A 15,471-nucleotide genomic window follows, 5' to 3' on the forward strand; every position below is an offset into this window, starting at 1 on the left:
ATAATGTTAGGGACAAAGTGCAAAAGTGGTTATACCTTAGGGGGATATTCATTCAAGTTCTTAAGATATTGAATATTTTCTATGGCTGATGCGTTTAACCATATCATTAGCCAACTTCCGCCAGTCCTCGTACATTTCACAAGTAAAACCAGGGCAGCATCAGGCCTTGTCAACTAGTTATTCTTATAGTGGAGATTGTTATCTCAGTTTATCTATCACCATAACTCAAACGATGTTTTATTTTTGTAGCCTTTACCATTGTTGATATTAATTCATATAGCTTATTATTTGAAATGCAATAAAATGGATTGAGTTAATGGATAGAATAATAGTCTGGACTAGTTAACACTAAATTATCCAAGACTCATGATATGACTAGAGGGAGTAGAAATTTTTTCATTTTATTCAATTTTACTTTTTTTGTTCCTTGCATACCCTGATCATGACTTAAACTAGAGCAAGGCACTGGTTTTTGTTGATATAAATTACACTCAAGACAATACTTTGGGATGACATTAAATTTGTCCGTTTAGCTTTATTTTGGTCTTTGCCCCCACTTTCCACTTTGATAGGTCGTCAGCCTGTGCAATAATAAAACTTGCTCAAAGTAAAAGTAATTTCTGTAGATAGCGGTGAGCAGGGTCGAATCCACAGGGATTGGGAGTAATTATTTCTTTAGGAATCCACAGTGACAAGGGGGCGTTTTTATCTCAGGGGTGACAATTTAAGCAATTCAACTAAAAGTAAAATAATAAAAATAAAATAGCCAACTAGAAATTAAATAACAATTTACTAAAATCAAAGGATCTAGCCAAGGAATAACTTCAGCAATGGTTCACCTAATTGATCATCGAAATAAAGGCAATTCCAATTATTTACTAATAAATAGGTTATAACTGCCAAACAAGCGATGGCAGTCAACCCCTCCTTACTGTGTCGGTGATTAAGGTACGCCCGTTAATCACTGCTCTAATTGAGAAATAATATTAGGTACGCCCGTAAGATTTAATTCCTCAATTGCCTTACGTATTAGAGGAACCCTATTCTAACCAAATAACACACTACCAGGGTTATTTTAGATTAGCCCACGTATTCCCCTGACACAAATCCAGTCATGCCAGTTATCACTATTTTGAGATAATTAAATAATTACGGATTTAACGTCTCAATTGACAATAGATTATTAAATTAACTAATTATCTGGATCCAAGATAATCAATTAATTAAACAATCATAAGCACTGTAATCAGGGAATATGCGAATACCAATAAATAAAAAAAAAGGTAAAATTAAATCGATTTCACAATTTTAAGCGAACCAAAGCCTCTATTTTTCCTTGACTAGAGTGGAAAAATTAGTGCATACTTGAGGTGAAAAACCCACGCACAATTGAAGGGAGAGCAGCGGTCATCGTCCTTTTTGAGATTTGGAGAATTCAAATCGTCCAAGTATTGAATAGATAGTAAGCCACAAGTAGTAATTGATGACCTTTCCTTCGTCTGACATACAAGGGGTAAAAGAAGCTACTACCAATTCCAAGAAAAGAAAAGTCAAAGTCTTAAGCTAAAACTAAAACAAAATGGAAAACTAAGGGACCAGCCAGAACGTCCCCTTCCTCTCCTATTTGTTTGGTTTTTATCCTCTGCTTCTCTTGGATGTGCGGCAGCCCTTCGTTTCTTTTCTTCTTTTATGCTGTCTTCCGCAAATTACCAAAGAGGGTCGCGTATTGATATTTCAAAAATACCCTGGATGTCTGCTACTTGAACTCTTTCCTAACAACTATCAAATTAGCACTTATTATGATATTTTTGTTCTACTCCCTGGAATAAATGTAAAATACGAAAAGTGAGTAGAATCTAATAATTAATCCACATCGGGTCAGGTAATAGGGAAAATTAATAATAAAATAAATGATAAAATTGCAACCTATCACACTTCAGTCTGCAATCATGACAGTTAAGAATTTCATTTAATGGGCATGGAAGAAGCAACAAAGAAATTTCTCTTCTTACGCTTTTCAACAAAATGAGATTATTCAATTTTCAGACCCTCCTGGCCTAAAAGAAATTAAACACTCATAATTAGAGAGACTCTTTTAAGGCTCTTTTCAATTGGGTCGTCAATATTTACCAATCCGAATACTTACAATTGCTATGTTGGTGGCCACAATTGATTACTCTTTCAGGTCTATGGCCGTCCGTCTACTGAATGACTTTTGTCTACGATAAGTGGGAAGGACCAAATTATTGATAGTGACTTGCTTTTAAGTCTCCACTTCACTCAAAAACTTGTTAGAAAGGATCAAATAGTTGCTATTGACTTACTTTTTAAGTCTATAATTTTGAGCTTGTATTTTAGTACACTACTTGTCTTTTCTGCAAGGATTAGAAGACTCGAGTCTGCCGGTGTAGATGAACGAAGAAAGAAAAGGTTTCAAATGGTGTATTGTAATCACTTTTCTGTAAGCTATGTTTGTCCACTATTAATGTCTAATACAAAGGATAAATATCTTTTAGGATAAGAAAAAGTTTGTTTATCCACATTATACACATATGACAAATCAGTGTAGGGTTAGAATAATGGAGCGTAGTTTTAGAGTATTCTAAAATATAAAAAATGGTTTCTGTAGTAAATCGATCCTCTACGTCATTCTGTACAGTTAGAATTGTTGTGATTCGGGATTGTATCCTATAGTTAGTGATCAAACAACTCTTCAAAGTTTTTTGCTTCATGTGAATAGGTGTTTACATAAGAAGCATTGGTGACTTAAACATCTCTATTTGGTTACATTTGGTTATGTGTAAGCGGTAAAAAAAAAAAAAGGTTTAACAAAATAAAGGTAGAAAGTCATAATAGAAAATAGGAAAATTATAAAGAAACTACAGAGAAAAAAAATGTTGAAAAAAAAATCGGAATGGCTATATAAAACTTGCAATAAAGATTAGGATGTGAATATTCCTTTAGAAAAGATATTACTATAAAAAGTTTTGACTTGATGCTTAAAGGCTAAGGACACAAGTGTCTAACACGTGTATAAGGTGCGCATTTAGTATGGAAGGAGTGTAGATTTAACCCCTCACTAAAATAAATTGATTTAATCGAGAGGATAGTAGTCTAGGATTGTTAACACTCTAAATTAACTAACACTCATGATAATTTGAAGGAAAAATCCTATACCAAATGACAACGACTTAGTCGATAGAAACAAACTAATAAATATGAAGAATAATTTTTCCGTAGTAGATCAATCCTCTACGTGATCTTGTACAATTAGAATCGTATCTTATAGTCAATCATCAAACAATTCTTCAAAGTTTTGTTCATATGAATAGGTTTTAGCCGTAGAGCAGATCTGGTGGCGGAGGAGGTGCGCCAGTGGGCGGCGGACAGGGGGTCTTCGGTCGACAGAGAAGAAAAAGAAACAGGGGAGAAGAAAGAAAGAAAAGAGAAAGAAGAAGAAAGAAAGAAACAAAAAGAAAGAAAAGAAAGAAAAGAAAAGAAGGAAAAAAAAAACAGAAATTGTTTTGTTTCTTTTTTCTCTTCTCCAGGCTCCATTTAAGCCATGGTGATGATGATTTTTTTTTTTTTTGAAAATTATTTCATTATCAGTATAACTAGTATATATATATATATTATATATTTTTTTTCTTTTTTTCAACTTTTTTTTTTTAAAATCCTTGCTTGACGCGGGCACGTCAAGAGAGCAAGAGAGCTCCCAGAAGTTTCTGGTCGTGAGCTTTCTGCACATCACCACGCGGGCGCGTCATGAGGGCAAGAGAGCTCCCAGAAGTTTCTGATCGTGAGCTTCATGCACGTCACCACGCGGGCGCGTCATGACTGAAGGGCACCTATAAATCAGCAAAAACGAAAACTAAAACCCAAAATTAGTCGAATTCAAGGAAAATACATCTAAACTACCACACGAAAATGAACAAACAATTAAAAGGAACAATTGGGTTGCCTCCCAAGGAGCGCCTTTTTTTAATGTCTTTGGCTAGACATTGAACACCACTCTTCAATGTGGGTGTAACTCAATTTTCCTGGAAATCGGTAGCCCTCCTCCAGGATCCAAATAGCCTTTGAGTGCAGCCTTCTTTCTTAATTTTCTACTTCTTTTCACCTCATACAGTGCTTTCATCCCCTTATACTTGTTCTCAGTAAGTTTGAATTTATCCCTACAAGCAAACTCAGAAAATTCTTGCACAGAGGGATTAATAGCATGAATAGCAAATACAGGATGAGAGTTAACAGGATGTTCCATTGTATCGAAAATATTAAAGTGGACTAGTTCTCCATCAAATTTCATGGACAATGTACCCTTATTAACGTCAATTTTTGTCTGTGCTGTGCTCAAAAAGGGTCTACCTAGTAGCAAAGGTGAGGGATCAGGGGAATGATCATCATCCATGTCAAGTACATAAAAGTCAGCCGGGAATATCAATTCATTAACTTTAACCAGCACATCCTCGACCAACCCATCAGGGTATGCATTTGTTCGGTCAGCTAATTGAATTATTATCTCGGTTTCTTTTAATGGACCGAGATTCAGAGAAGCATACATAGATTTTGGCATTACGTTGATCGATGCTCCTAAATCCAGCAAGGTATTTCTAATCAGAGTACTACCTATCTTGCATGGGACAGTAAACCTACCTGGATCCCCACACTTTGGTGGTAGCTTTCTTTGGAGAACTGCTGACACATTCTCCCCAACAATAACTCTTTCATCTCCCCTCAGCCTCCTTCGATTGACACATAGGTCCCTCAAAAATTTTACATACTTCGGCACTTGCTTGATGGCGTCTAGTAGGGGGATATTGATCTCTACCTTGCGAAACACCTCCAAGATCTCTTTCTCCTTGTCCTGCTTCTTCGATTTTTCCAACCTGCAAGGAAATGGAGGGGGATTAGTTTTAACTGTAAATACTGGGTCTGGAAGTACCTTTAGATCTGCACCATTGCTGTCCTCCCTCTCAAGTTCATTTTCGATCTTTTCCTCATCCTTATCCTTAGGGATCATAGGTTCAGGCCCCTGAATTTCCTTCCCGCTCCTTAAAGTCATTGCGCTTACGTTCTTCAGGTTCAGTTCAGGTTGGGATGGCAATCTTCCATTTACTTGGGACTCCAAACGGTTGATTGTTGTGGCCATTTGACTTATCTGATTACTTATATCCTGCATTTCGGAGTCCGTCCTTTGCTAATTTTGCATAATGGTTGCCTCCGTTCTTTGCTGATTTTGCGCCATGGTTGTCATCATTTGTTTCATCATCTCCTCCAAAGATGGACCAGAGCTTGGGGGCGGAGGTGGTCGGGGTTGGTATTGCTGCTGGTACCCTGGTGGCTTATTTGGCACAAAGTTAGACTGCCTGTTCGGTGTAAAGTTGGATTGCCTATTCCCTCCATAACTGAGGTTGGGATGATCTTTCCACCCTGGGTTGTAGGTGCTTGAGTAAGGGTCGTACTGCTTCCTTGGCGCGGGCGCGTGGTCAGCCATGTTCACCTGTTCTGCAGTTTCTTCCTGAATCATTGGGCACATGTCTGCAGAGTGACCTATACCAGTGCAAATCCCGCATACCCTGGCTTGTGATGCATTTCTCACAGCCAGTTGCCTAACAAACGCGGTCAACTCAGTTAGCTGCTGCTGCATAGAGGGTGTCTCTACCTCATTCACTTTACGTATTGGGACATCCTCTCTTGTACCGAATTGTTGTGAATTCTCTGCCATCCCCTCTATTAACTCCCGTGCTTCCTGAGAGGTTTTGTTCACCAGTGCCCCTCCACTTGCAGCATCAATGATGCTCCTGTCTCTAAAAAGGAGCCCCTCATAAAAATACTGAATGAGCAACTGCTCACTTATCTGGTGCTGGGGACACTTGTGCAACAAGAAGTTGAACCGTTCCCAATACTCATAGAGCGACTCCCCTGGATGCTGCTTGATCCCACAAATTTCTTTTCTTAGACTTGCAGCCCTGGACGCAGGAAAATATTTATCCAAAAATTTTTTCTTCAATTGGTCCCACGTGGTGATGCTACCTGATGACAGGTAGCACAGCCAGTCCTTTGCAGAATCCTTCAAGGAAAAGAGGAATGCCCTCATTTTTATCTGCTCTTCTGTAATCCCCGGGGGCTTCATACTGTTGCACACGACATCAAATTCCTGCAGATGCTTATACGGCTCTTCACCTGGTAAACCATGAAAAGAGGGTAAAAGAGAAATCAGACCAGATTTTAACTCAAATGAAGTGTTTTCACTCAAACTCGGGAAAGTAATGCACAAAGGCTGCTGATTTAAATTAGGGGCAGCCAACTCCCTTAATGTTCGTGCATTAACCATGGGAATTTCTTCTTGCTCCGAGTCACTCGAAGTGTCACCAAATGAATCTGTTGGTTCAACTCCTGACTCAGGTCTCTGAGATGTAGCACTGGAGTGCTCCTCTCTGAGCTGTCTGGTTTCCTTTCTCGTTCTACGCGCGGTCTTCTCTACCTCAGGGTCAAAAAATCAAATCACCTGTACGAGAAGATCGATGCATACACTAGAAGAAAACCAGAAAATTAGGACAAAAAAAATGAATTTAAAAAGAAACAAATAATAACGCCAGTCCCCGGCAACGGCGCCAAAATAAAACCTGCTCAAACTAAAAGTAATTTCTGTAGATAGCGGTGAGCAGGGTCGAATCCACAGGGACTGGGAGTAATTGTTCCTTTTCAAATTCACAGTGACAAGGGGGGTGTTTTTATGCAAAAGGTGACAATAAAAGAAATTCAAATAAAATCTAAAAAACTACTAAAAATTAAGTAACAAATTACTAAAATCAAATGAGTGATAATTAAGGATCTAGCCAAGGAATAACTTCAGCAATGGTTCACCTAATTGATCATCGATAAGCAAAGGCAATTCCAATTATTTACTGATAAATAGGTTATAACTGCCAAACAAGCGATGACAGTCAACCCCTCCTTACTGTGTCGATGATCAAGGTACGCCCGTTAATCACTGCTCTAATTAAGAAATAATCTTAGGTACGCCCGTAAGATTTAATTTCTCAATTGCCTTACGTATTAGAGGAGCTCTATTCTAACCAAATAACGCACTACCAGGGTTATTTTAGATTAGCCCGCGTATCCCCCTGGCACGAATCTAATCGTGCCAGTTGTCACTATTTCAGGACAATTAAACAATTACGGATTTAATGCCCTAATTGATAATAGGTTACCAAATCAATTAATTATCCGGATCCAAGACAATCAATTAATTAAATAATCATAAACATAGCAATCAAGAAATATGCGGATACCAATAAATAAAAGGAAAAGATTGAATTAAAACGATATCACAATTTTTAGGCGAGCCAGAGCCTTCGTTGCTCCTTGACTAGGATTGGAAAATTAGCTCATAATTGATGAACTAAATTCACGGGAAATTGAAAAGAAACCAGCGGCCATGTCCGTTGAAATTCGGCAAAATCCAATTCGTCTCAATATATCGAATGAACAGAAAAGCTACAAAAGTTCATAGTTTTCACTTCGTCTCAAGCTAAAGAAGAAAATTCAAAGGAAGCAATTCTCCAATGCTCCTGCCATGCGCAGGATTCAAAAGAAAAGGAAAAAAAAGGAAAAGGAAAAGTCAAAGCTCAAAGCTAACAAAATGCCTCCTCCTCACAGCCGTAAGTTTTTTCTAAAGCTAAAAGTAGGTCCAAGGGAAAAGTCAAGCCTTTCCGCTAAGCTACAGACGGAAGACCAAGAACCCGCCAGCCCTCGAACTTCCTTCCTCTCTTTCTTTTTAATTGCGGCGCACATCAACAGGACCAAGCCCTCCAAGCTGTCCTTCCCTCGCGGAATTTACCAAAATAGGCGTAATATCTTCATTTCCAAAAATACCCTTTGGACAAGCTCTATCATCTGAATCCCTTTTCTGTCAAATTGGCACCTGTTATCATATTTTCGTTCTACTCCCTGAAATAAATGCAATTTACGAAAAGTGAGTAGAATCTACTAATTAATCCACATCCGGTCAGATAATAGGGGAAATTAATAATAAAATAAGTAATAGAATTGCTACCTATCAAAAAAAGTTTAACAAAATAAAGGTAGAAAGTCGTAATAGAAAATAGGAAAATTATAAAGAAACTTTAGAGAAAAATAAATGTTGGAAAAAAAAATCGGAATGGCTATATAAAACTTGCAATAAAGATTAGGATGTGAATATTCCTTTAGAAAAGATATTACTATAAAAAGTTTTGACTTGATGCTTAAAGGCTAAGGACACAAGTGTCTAACACGTGTATAAGGTGCGCATTTAGTATGGAAGGAGTGTAGATTTAACCCCTCACTAAAATAAATTGATGTAATCGAGAGGATAGTAGTATAGGATTGTTAATACTCTAAATTAACTAACACTCATGATAATTTGAAGGAAAAATCCTATACCAAATGACAACGACTTAGGGTCCGTTTGTTTCGGGTGAAAATGTTTTCCAGGAAAATATTTTCCTAATTTCCCGTGTTTGGTTGCACAAAAGTTACTGAAAACATTTTCCTATGTAAAATATTTTCACTCATCTCATGGAAAACAACTTCCCTTCCAAACTTACTGAAGTTGTTTTCCGAAATGCATGCATCCAGGCTGTAGTATGTTCTAAACTTACTGAAAACATCTTGTAGTATGTTCTTTTTTTTTTTTTAGTATAAACAGGAGGACTCGAACCCAAGATTTCTTCCTTACACTCCCTCCCCCGTACCACCCAACCCAACCCTCCCCCTAGTATATTCAAAATAAAAAAAAAAAACCTCATCCTACTCATCCTATGCTAGTAATTAATTATGTATAATAGGGACATTTTTTTCTAAAGAAACTTTCAGCAGTGAGAGTGCAAGATATATGTCACAATAAGCATTGCATGTGATTGATATTTGACACTAAATGGCCAGCAATTTGTTTATTGCTTAAGGAGATATTTTTTATTTATATATACATTTTTCCAAGATTTTTTAAAGTTAAACAATGAGATAAATTTTCTTATTTTGCATGGGAAGAAGTATGTAGTTATAATGTGTAGAAAGTAAAGATAGAGATAAAAGTGAAAATATTTCAAAAGTTAAACAAACACCAGAAAAATGAAGTAAGAAAATATTTTCAATAAGCTAACCAAACACCTGAAAATGATGAAAGGGAAATGATTTTCATGGAAAATTACTTCCACGGAAAATATTTTCCCAAGGAAAACATTTTACTTCCAACCAAACAGACCCTTAGTCGATAGAAACAAACTAATAAATATGAAGAATAATTTTTCCGTAGTAGATCAATCCTCTACGTGATCTTGTACAATTAGAATCGTATCTTATAGTCAATCATCAAACAATTCTTCAAAGTTTTGTTCATATGAATAGGTTTTTACATAAGAAGTGCAAGTGATCAGAAACATTGTAAATTCGAGGCATCATTTGGTGGTAAAATAGCCACTCGAATCATAAAAGGTGCCGAAACAAGTTTAAAGAATTTTAACTGTTATCAAGGATCCGACCGTGGATCCAAAGTCAGATCAAATCAAAAGAAACTTCTCAATTCTCAAGAGTGAGTTCGGTCCTGGGATCCGGCTCGAAGCAAATCATATCCCGCGTCAAATTTAGTAGGAAAATTTTCCTTACTTCTCAGAACAGGATCCGAGCCCGAGATCTGATTTGAAGCAAATGCCAGATCTTTGAGTAGATCTAATTTTCTTGGTATCTCACTCATGGGCATCCCATCATCTCCTAATGTTTCAGGGTAATTTTCGTACAATTGATTCCCATCTTCTATCTCTTGGTGCTGTTATCATCACAAGTAAAAGTGCGTTTGATAAAATTAAAATCTGAAATTTGAAATTTGATTCCATTAATTATTAAATTTTTAAGTATTAAATTTAATACATTTGAGTGTATATTACATTCAATGATAAGTGAATAGTTTATCACTTAATTTTGGGAGCAAATTTTGCCTAGAAAAATTAGTGTCACTCAATTAATTCAGATATTTAATTTTTTGTTATCAAACAGTCTGAATATGTTAAAATTTGAATCTATTAAGTTTAAGTGTTGAACTGGATTATCAAACAGGACTTAAGATTTTATATGGCAGCAAAATCAACATTCAAAAGAAGGCATGATTAATAGAGGAAAGAGTATGCCTTTGTAATAAAGTACAATTTATTGTATAATGTACACATTATGGAAGCATAAGATCCAAACATAATATGGAAGCATAATGATGGTCAAACAGAATGAAGCAAATTGACTGTCTTTCAAAACATCCAGTTCCTATAAAGCTATATTTTTAAACTCGGACTGGACCTGTCGCTAGCCATGTATCCAATCCGAGCTTTACTAAAAAACCAGAGGATAAAGACTCGGTCAAAATTGAGTTTGACCAGATTTGATCAAAAAAGGGTCCGATTTGTGTCATAGTTCTTTTAAAGGTCAAAATATTTTTAATATTATGTTTTGACCCCTAATTTGTAAAGAATTATTAATATAGCTCAAATATTTCATACTTTATAAATGTTGCCCCAAAGTTGGTGTTATTTTTCAATTAAATCCATAATTTTAATTCTAAACTCGTTAATGTTCATTGAATAATATAAATTGCTACTTGATCATTCTAATTTCTTTATATTTTCTTGTTAAATATATTTGAAACATCAAATATATATGAATATACTTCATTAATATTAACATGCTCTTAAGTATTTTATATATAAGATTTTAATTTTTAAATAATTTTTATTTATGACGTCATCTGATTCAACTCCGATCAAACCCATTGACCCCTGAGCTCGACCAAGTCGATACTCGGTCCGAGTTTGAAAATATAGCTATAAAGAAAGACTAGATATACGTTGGAGTCATCCATTCATTTTTCCAAATAAAAAGCAAAAGGCGTCTTCATGATCAACTCACCAACTACCAACTTCAGCTCGGAGATTCAGACCAACAAACAAACAGCTGCAAATCAAGATTTTATGCCTTAGTACCTGCAAGAAGACATCCTTTTCCATGCTAGTGAGCACAACACATAACTTTTGTTTCGTTTTCTTTTTTCTTTTGGCTAAAATAGATTTTGAATAAAAGAATGAGTTAGCTTATAAGACACTATCAAGAATGAAATTGCTTTTCTAAAATATAGAAGAAATGAACTACCAACTTGTGAACCGTATTAAATTCTTATATGTAGCTGTGGCCATCAAGATTCAAGAATTTTTTTCTTTTTTTTGATATGTCCTGAGACCAAGAAAACCATCGTAAATAACACAGGGACCCCTTGGGCGTTTGGGCTCTTTGCCAATGTCCCAGTTAGCAGAGTTACTAAATTGGGCAAACTATACTAATACCCGCTGAACGTTTTTAAAAAATTTCTTATTTTGTTCACTTGATTTTTTTTTTTACCCAATTCGATTTGATCATTTAGCCTAGCTTAGATGCCTCATCTTTCCCATTCGTCTAATGTCTGCCTTTATCTCACTGATTAAAAGGTCCCAGATTTAATACGGTATCTTACTCAGAGACATTTTCATCTATTGTCTTCGTCCGGTTAAGCCATTTACATATAGAAATGTGTTAAATTTTGTATTATTTAATTAATAGTTATTAGATTTTAAGGAAAAAAAAAAGAATTAAAATGTGATGTTATAAAGGAGAAAAAAATAATATGATAAAAAGTTGATAGGTTGCAATTTTATCATTTATTTTATAATTAATTTCTCCTATTACCTGATTTGATGTGGATTAATTGCGGGATTCTACTCACTTTTAGTATTTTGCATTTATTTCAGGGAGTAGAATGAAAATATAATAACAGGTTCTAATTTGACAGAAAAAGAGTCCAGATGATAGAGCTTGTCCTAGGGGCATTTTTGAAACAACAAAACGTGAGCCCTTGTTGGGCAAATTGGGCCGAAGTCTTCATTTTTCCGCACAGGAGCCGCCGCAAGGAGCACTACTTTATATAGGAAAATTGCGCAGGAAAAAAGGGAGCTTCTTCTTCCCCTTGAGGGGAGGCTGCCGCACAGGAGAGGAGGCAATACTTTGGAGTTTTTAGCTTTTGACTTTTCTTCTTCATTTTTAGTAGAGACACTTGGTAGCATAGAGTTTGACTTTTCCTTCTTTTGCTTTTTGGTAGTAGTTCTCCTCCGTGAGCCATAGGAAGACTAGTAATTACTTTTCTATAGCTTGCTTTTTCTCATTGAGTTGGACGGATTGAATTTCCCCAATTTCAAGGGACAACAGCCGCGGCTCTCTTTACAATTTCTTGTGGGTTTAGTTCATCAAATATGAACTAATTCCCTCACTCTAGTCAAGGGACAACGGATGCTTTGGGTCATCTAAAATTGTGAGATCGATTTAATTTTATCTTTTTCTCTTATTTATTGGTATTTGCATATTCCCTGATTGCAGTGCTTATGGTTGTTTAATTAATTGATTGTCTTGGATCCGGATAATTAGTTAATTTAATAATATATTATCAATTGAGGTGTTAAATCCGTAATTGTTTAATTGTTTCAAAATAGTGATAACTGGCATGATTGGGTTTGTGTCAGGGGAATACGCGGGCTAATCTAAAATAACCCTGATAGTGCGTTATTTGGTTAGAATAGGGCTCCTCTAATACGTAAGGCAATTGGGGAATTAAATTCTATGGGCGTACCTAGGATTATTTCTCAATTAGAGTAGTGATTAACGGGCGTACCTTAATCATCGACACAGTAAGGAGGAGTTGACTGTCATCGCTTGTTTGGCAGTTATAACCTATTTATTAGTAAATAATTGGAATTGCCTTTGCTTATCGATGATCAATTAGGTGAACCATTGCTGAAGTTATCTCTTGGCTAGATCTTTAATTAGTATTATCTTGATTCTAGTGAATTTGAAAAGAAACAATTATTTCCAATCCCTGTGGATTCGACCCTGTTCACCACTATCTACAGAAATTACTTTTAGTTTGAGCAGGTATTTATTATTGCACAGGGTTCGACAACCTGTCAATTTTTGGCGCCGTTGCCGGGGACTGGTGCCTGATTAATTTGTTTTTTTTTTGAGTTTATCTTGTGTTCATTTTTTTTAATTTATTTTTCTCTTATTTTTTCTTTTTTTATTATTATTTTTTATGGCTGCTAACATTCCATATTTTGATGATAGACTGGACTTTGTTCCTGAATGGGGTTATGAGACTCATGTTTTCCCTAATGATCAATGGGTTGTTGCAAATTGTGGAACTTATTTTGACTCAGGTTATTCAACTGACACATGCCCCGCATTTCAAGATAATCTAAGTGCTCCAATTGATACTTTGGGAGATTTTTCACCCCAATATCAAACGCAGCATGACCTTTATTCAAACGGGTATGATCAAGGAAGGTGGGATAATTCCAATTTTGATTATGCGACCGGGCCAATGGATTTTCAACAGCAAGAGTCTCAACAACCATCGTCCATGTCAGGTATGTCTTTTCAGGAATTGGGTGAATTATTTATTAATACATACCAATTCCAACAGGAGACACAAATGAGGAATGAGATGATGAAGGATGCAATGAGTTATCTGGCAGATCAACTATGTCTATTGACATCCAGAATGAATCGATAGGCTTCTCAAATGGAAGAATTGCCCTCAAAAACCGTTGTTGATTTAGAAGAAAATGAGAGTGCAATTTGCTTGACTGGTGATGAGGAGATGCAAGAGTGCCAAAATGAGAAATCTACAGATGCAGTTGAAAAAGAAGCTGAAAAGGAAGAAATGGAACCCCAACCGCAACCCATTCAAGTGAAAGAATCCAGTGAACAATCTCCAAATGCGGTGACATCTCCTCCACTCCTTCATCAATATTCTCCTGACTCTTACTCTTCAATTCCTGTTAACGAAATTGACTTTATTATACCAGACAATTTTGAATTTCATGACAGGAATAGATTAAGAGTGGCGATGGCGAGATATCTTGAACCAATAAATGTAAGTGGGGGAGGAGTGAATGGAGAAGGTAAATTATCATCGACTCGTTTGGCGCCATTCACTAGTCCATGGAAGCCCATAGCTCGTATGCTCAAGGATTATTCTATTTACGAGGGTTATCAGGACTATATAGAGGATGAAGCAGTAAAACGAGCCACAGGATTTTATCATCCATGAGCAAAACATGATAATGTCTAGCCAAAGACATTAAAGAAAGGCGCTCCTTGGGAGGCAACCCAATTGTTCCTTTTAATTGTTTGTTCATTTTCGTGTGGTAGTTTAGATGTGCTCTCCTTGAATTCGACTGATTTTGGGTTTCAGTTTTCGTTTTTGCTGATTTATAGGTGCCCTTCAGTCATGACGCGCCCGCGTGGTGACGTGCATGAAACTCACGATCAGAAACTTCTGGGAGCCCTCTTGCCCTCATGACGCGCCCTCGTGGTGATGTGCAGGAAGCTCACGACCAGAAACTTCTGGGAGCTCTCTTGCTCTCTTGACGTGCCCGCGTCACGTTCGCGGGAAAGGTAAGTATTCAAAGAAACTCAAGAACGATTTATTGATTTCCTGTTAATCACTGCTTTTGAATTTCAAAAATAAATTTTGTCAATAATAAAAAAAAAAAGAGATGATATATGAAAAAATTTTCCACCAAAAAAAAAGAGGGGGAGTCTTTCCCTGAAAAAAAAAAATCTAAAATGAAAAAAAAAGATTTTTTTTTCCCCTTTTTCACCGTAGCTCAGTTTTCCAAAAAAAAAAAAAAATTTCTTTTTCCTTCTTTTTCTTTTCTTTCTTTTCTTTCTTTCTTTTTTCTTTCTTTCTTTCTTCTTCTTTCTTTCTTCCTTCTCCCCTGTTCCTTCTGTGTCGGCCGAAGCCCGCACGCCACCATGGCTGCTGCGCCGCGCACTCCACCTTTCCACTTCACAGCCGCGACCATCTCTCTCTCTCTGCTGCTGTCTGCCACCAGCTCTCTCTCCACCACCGGTTCTCCCCCACCGCCGCGCGCCGCTGCTGCCGCAGCAAGCTCTTCGCGCGCGCCGCATCTCCCTACTGCTCCAGCTCGGCAGCCACTGGTATGGGCTCAGCCTCTTCGTACATCCCGCGACTTCGCCCGTCGCTCAGTCGCTCCTACCAGCAGATCCATCACCGCTGGCCGCCGCCGCTGATGCGCGCGGCCAAACATCCAAGCGCGCGGGACTGCAGCACTAATTTCAACAATCTCCAACCAGCAGTCACCAACCCAGGCGCTCCGCCGCTGCCCAGTCCGCCAGCTCCACCGTACGCCGAGCACCACAGCGCCACTCAAGCAGCCACGCCGCCCCCACCGCCATTGCCGCTTCAGAACACGAGGCGCGCCTCCCTCGGCCCTTCCCCGCTTTTGTCCCATTTCGTTAGGCTACCCTCTACGGTGAAGGTATTTGGCAGTTGTCTCCCAAATTTCTTGATATTGCTTGGGGTTGCTTAATAGTAGTATTGTTGACTATTGGGGGCTA

At 37.3% G+C, this 15,471-nt stretch overlaps 1 protein-coding gene across 1 annotated transcript; it reads right to left on the minus strand.

Annotated features, from left to right (window-relative positions):
- Nucleotides 1–4,015: 4,015 nt before the first annotated feature.
- LOC113704835 (uncharacterized) lies at nt 4,016–5,179 on the minus strand. Its single transcript, XM_027226709.2, has one exon. The coding sequence runs from the start codon at nt 5,177–5,179 to the stop codon at nt 4,016–4,018; it is 1,164 nt and encodes a 387-aa protein (XP_027082510.1).
- Between the last annotated feature and the right edge of the window lie 10,292 nt (nt 5,180–15,471).

This window comes from Coffea arabica, chromosome 8e (assembly GCF_036785885.1).
Source record: "Coffea arabica cultivar ET-39 chromosome 8e, Coffea Arabica ET-39 HiFi, whole genome shotgun sequence".
Classification (NCBI taxonomy): domain Eukaryota; kingdom Viridiplantae; phylum Streptophyta; class Magnoliopsida; order Gentianales; family Rubiaceae; genus Coffea; species Coffea arabica.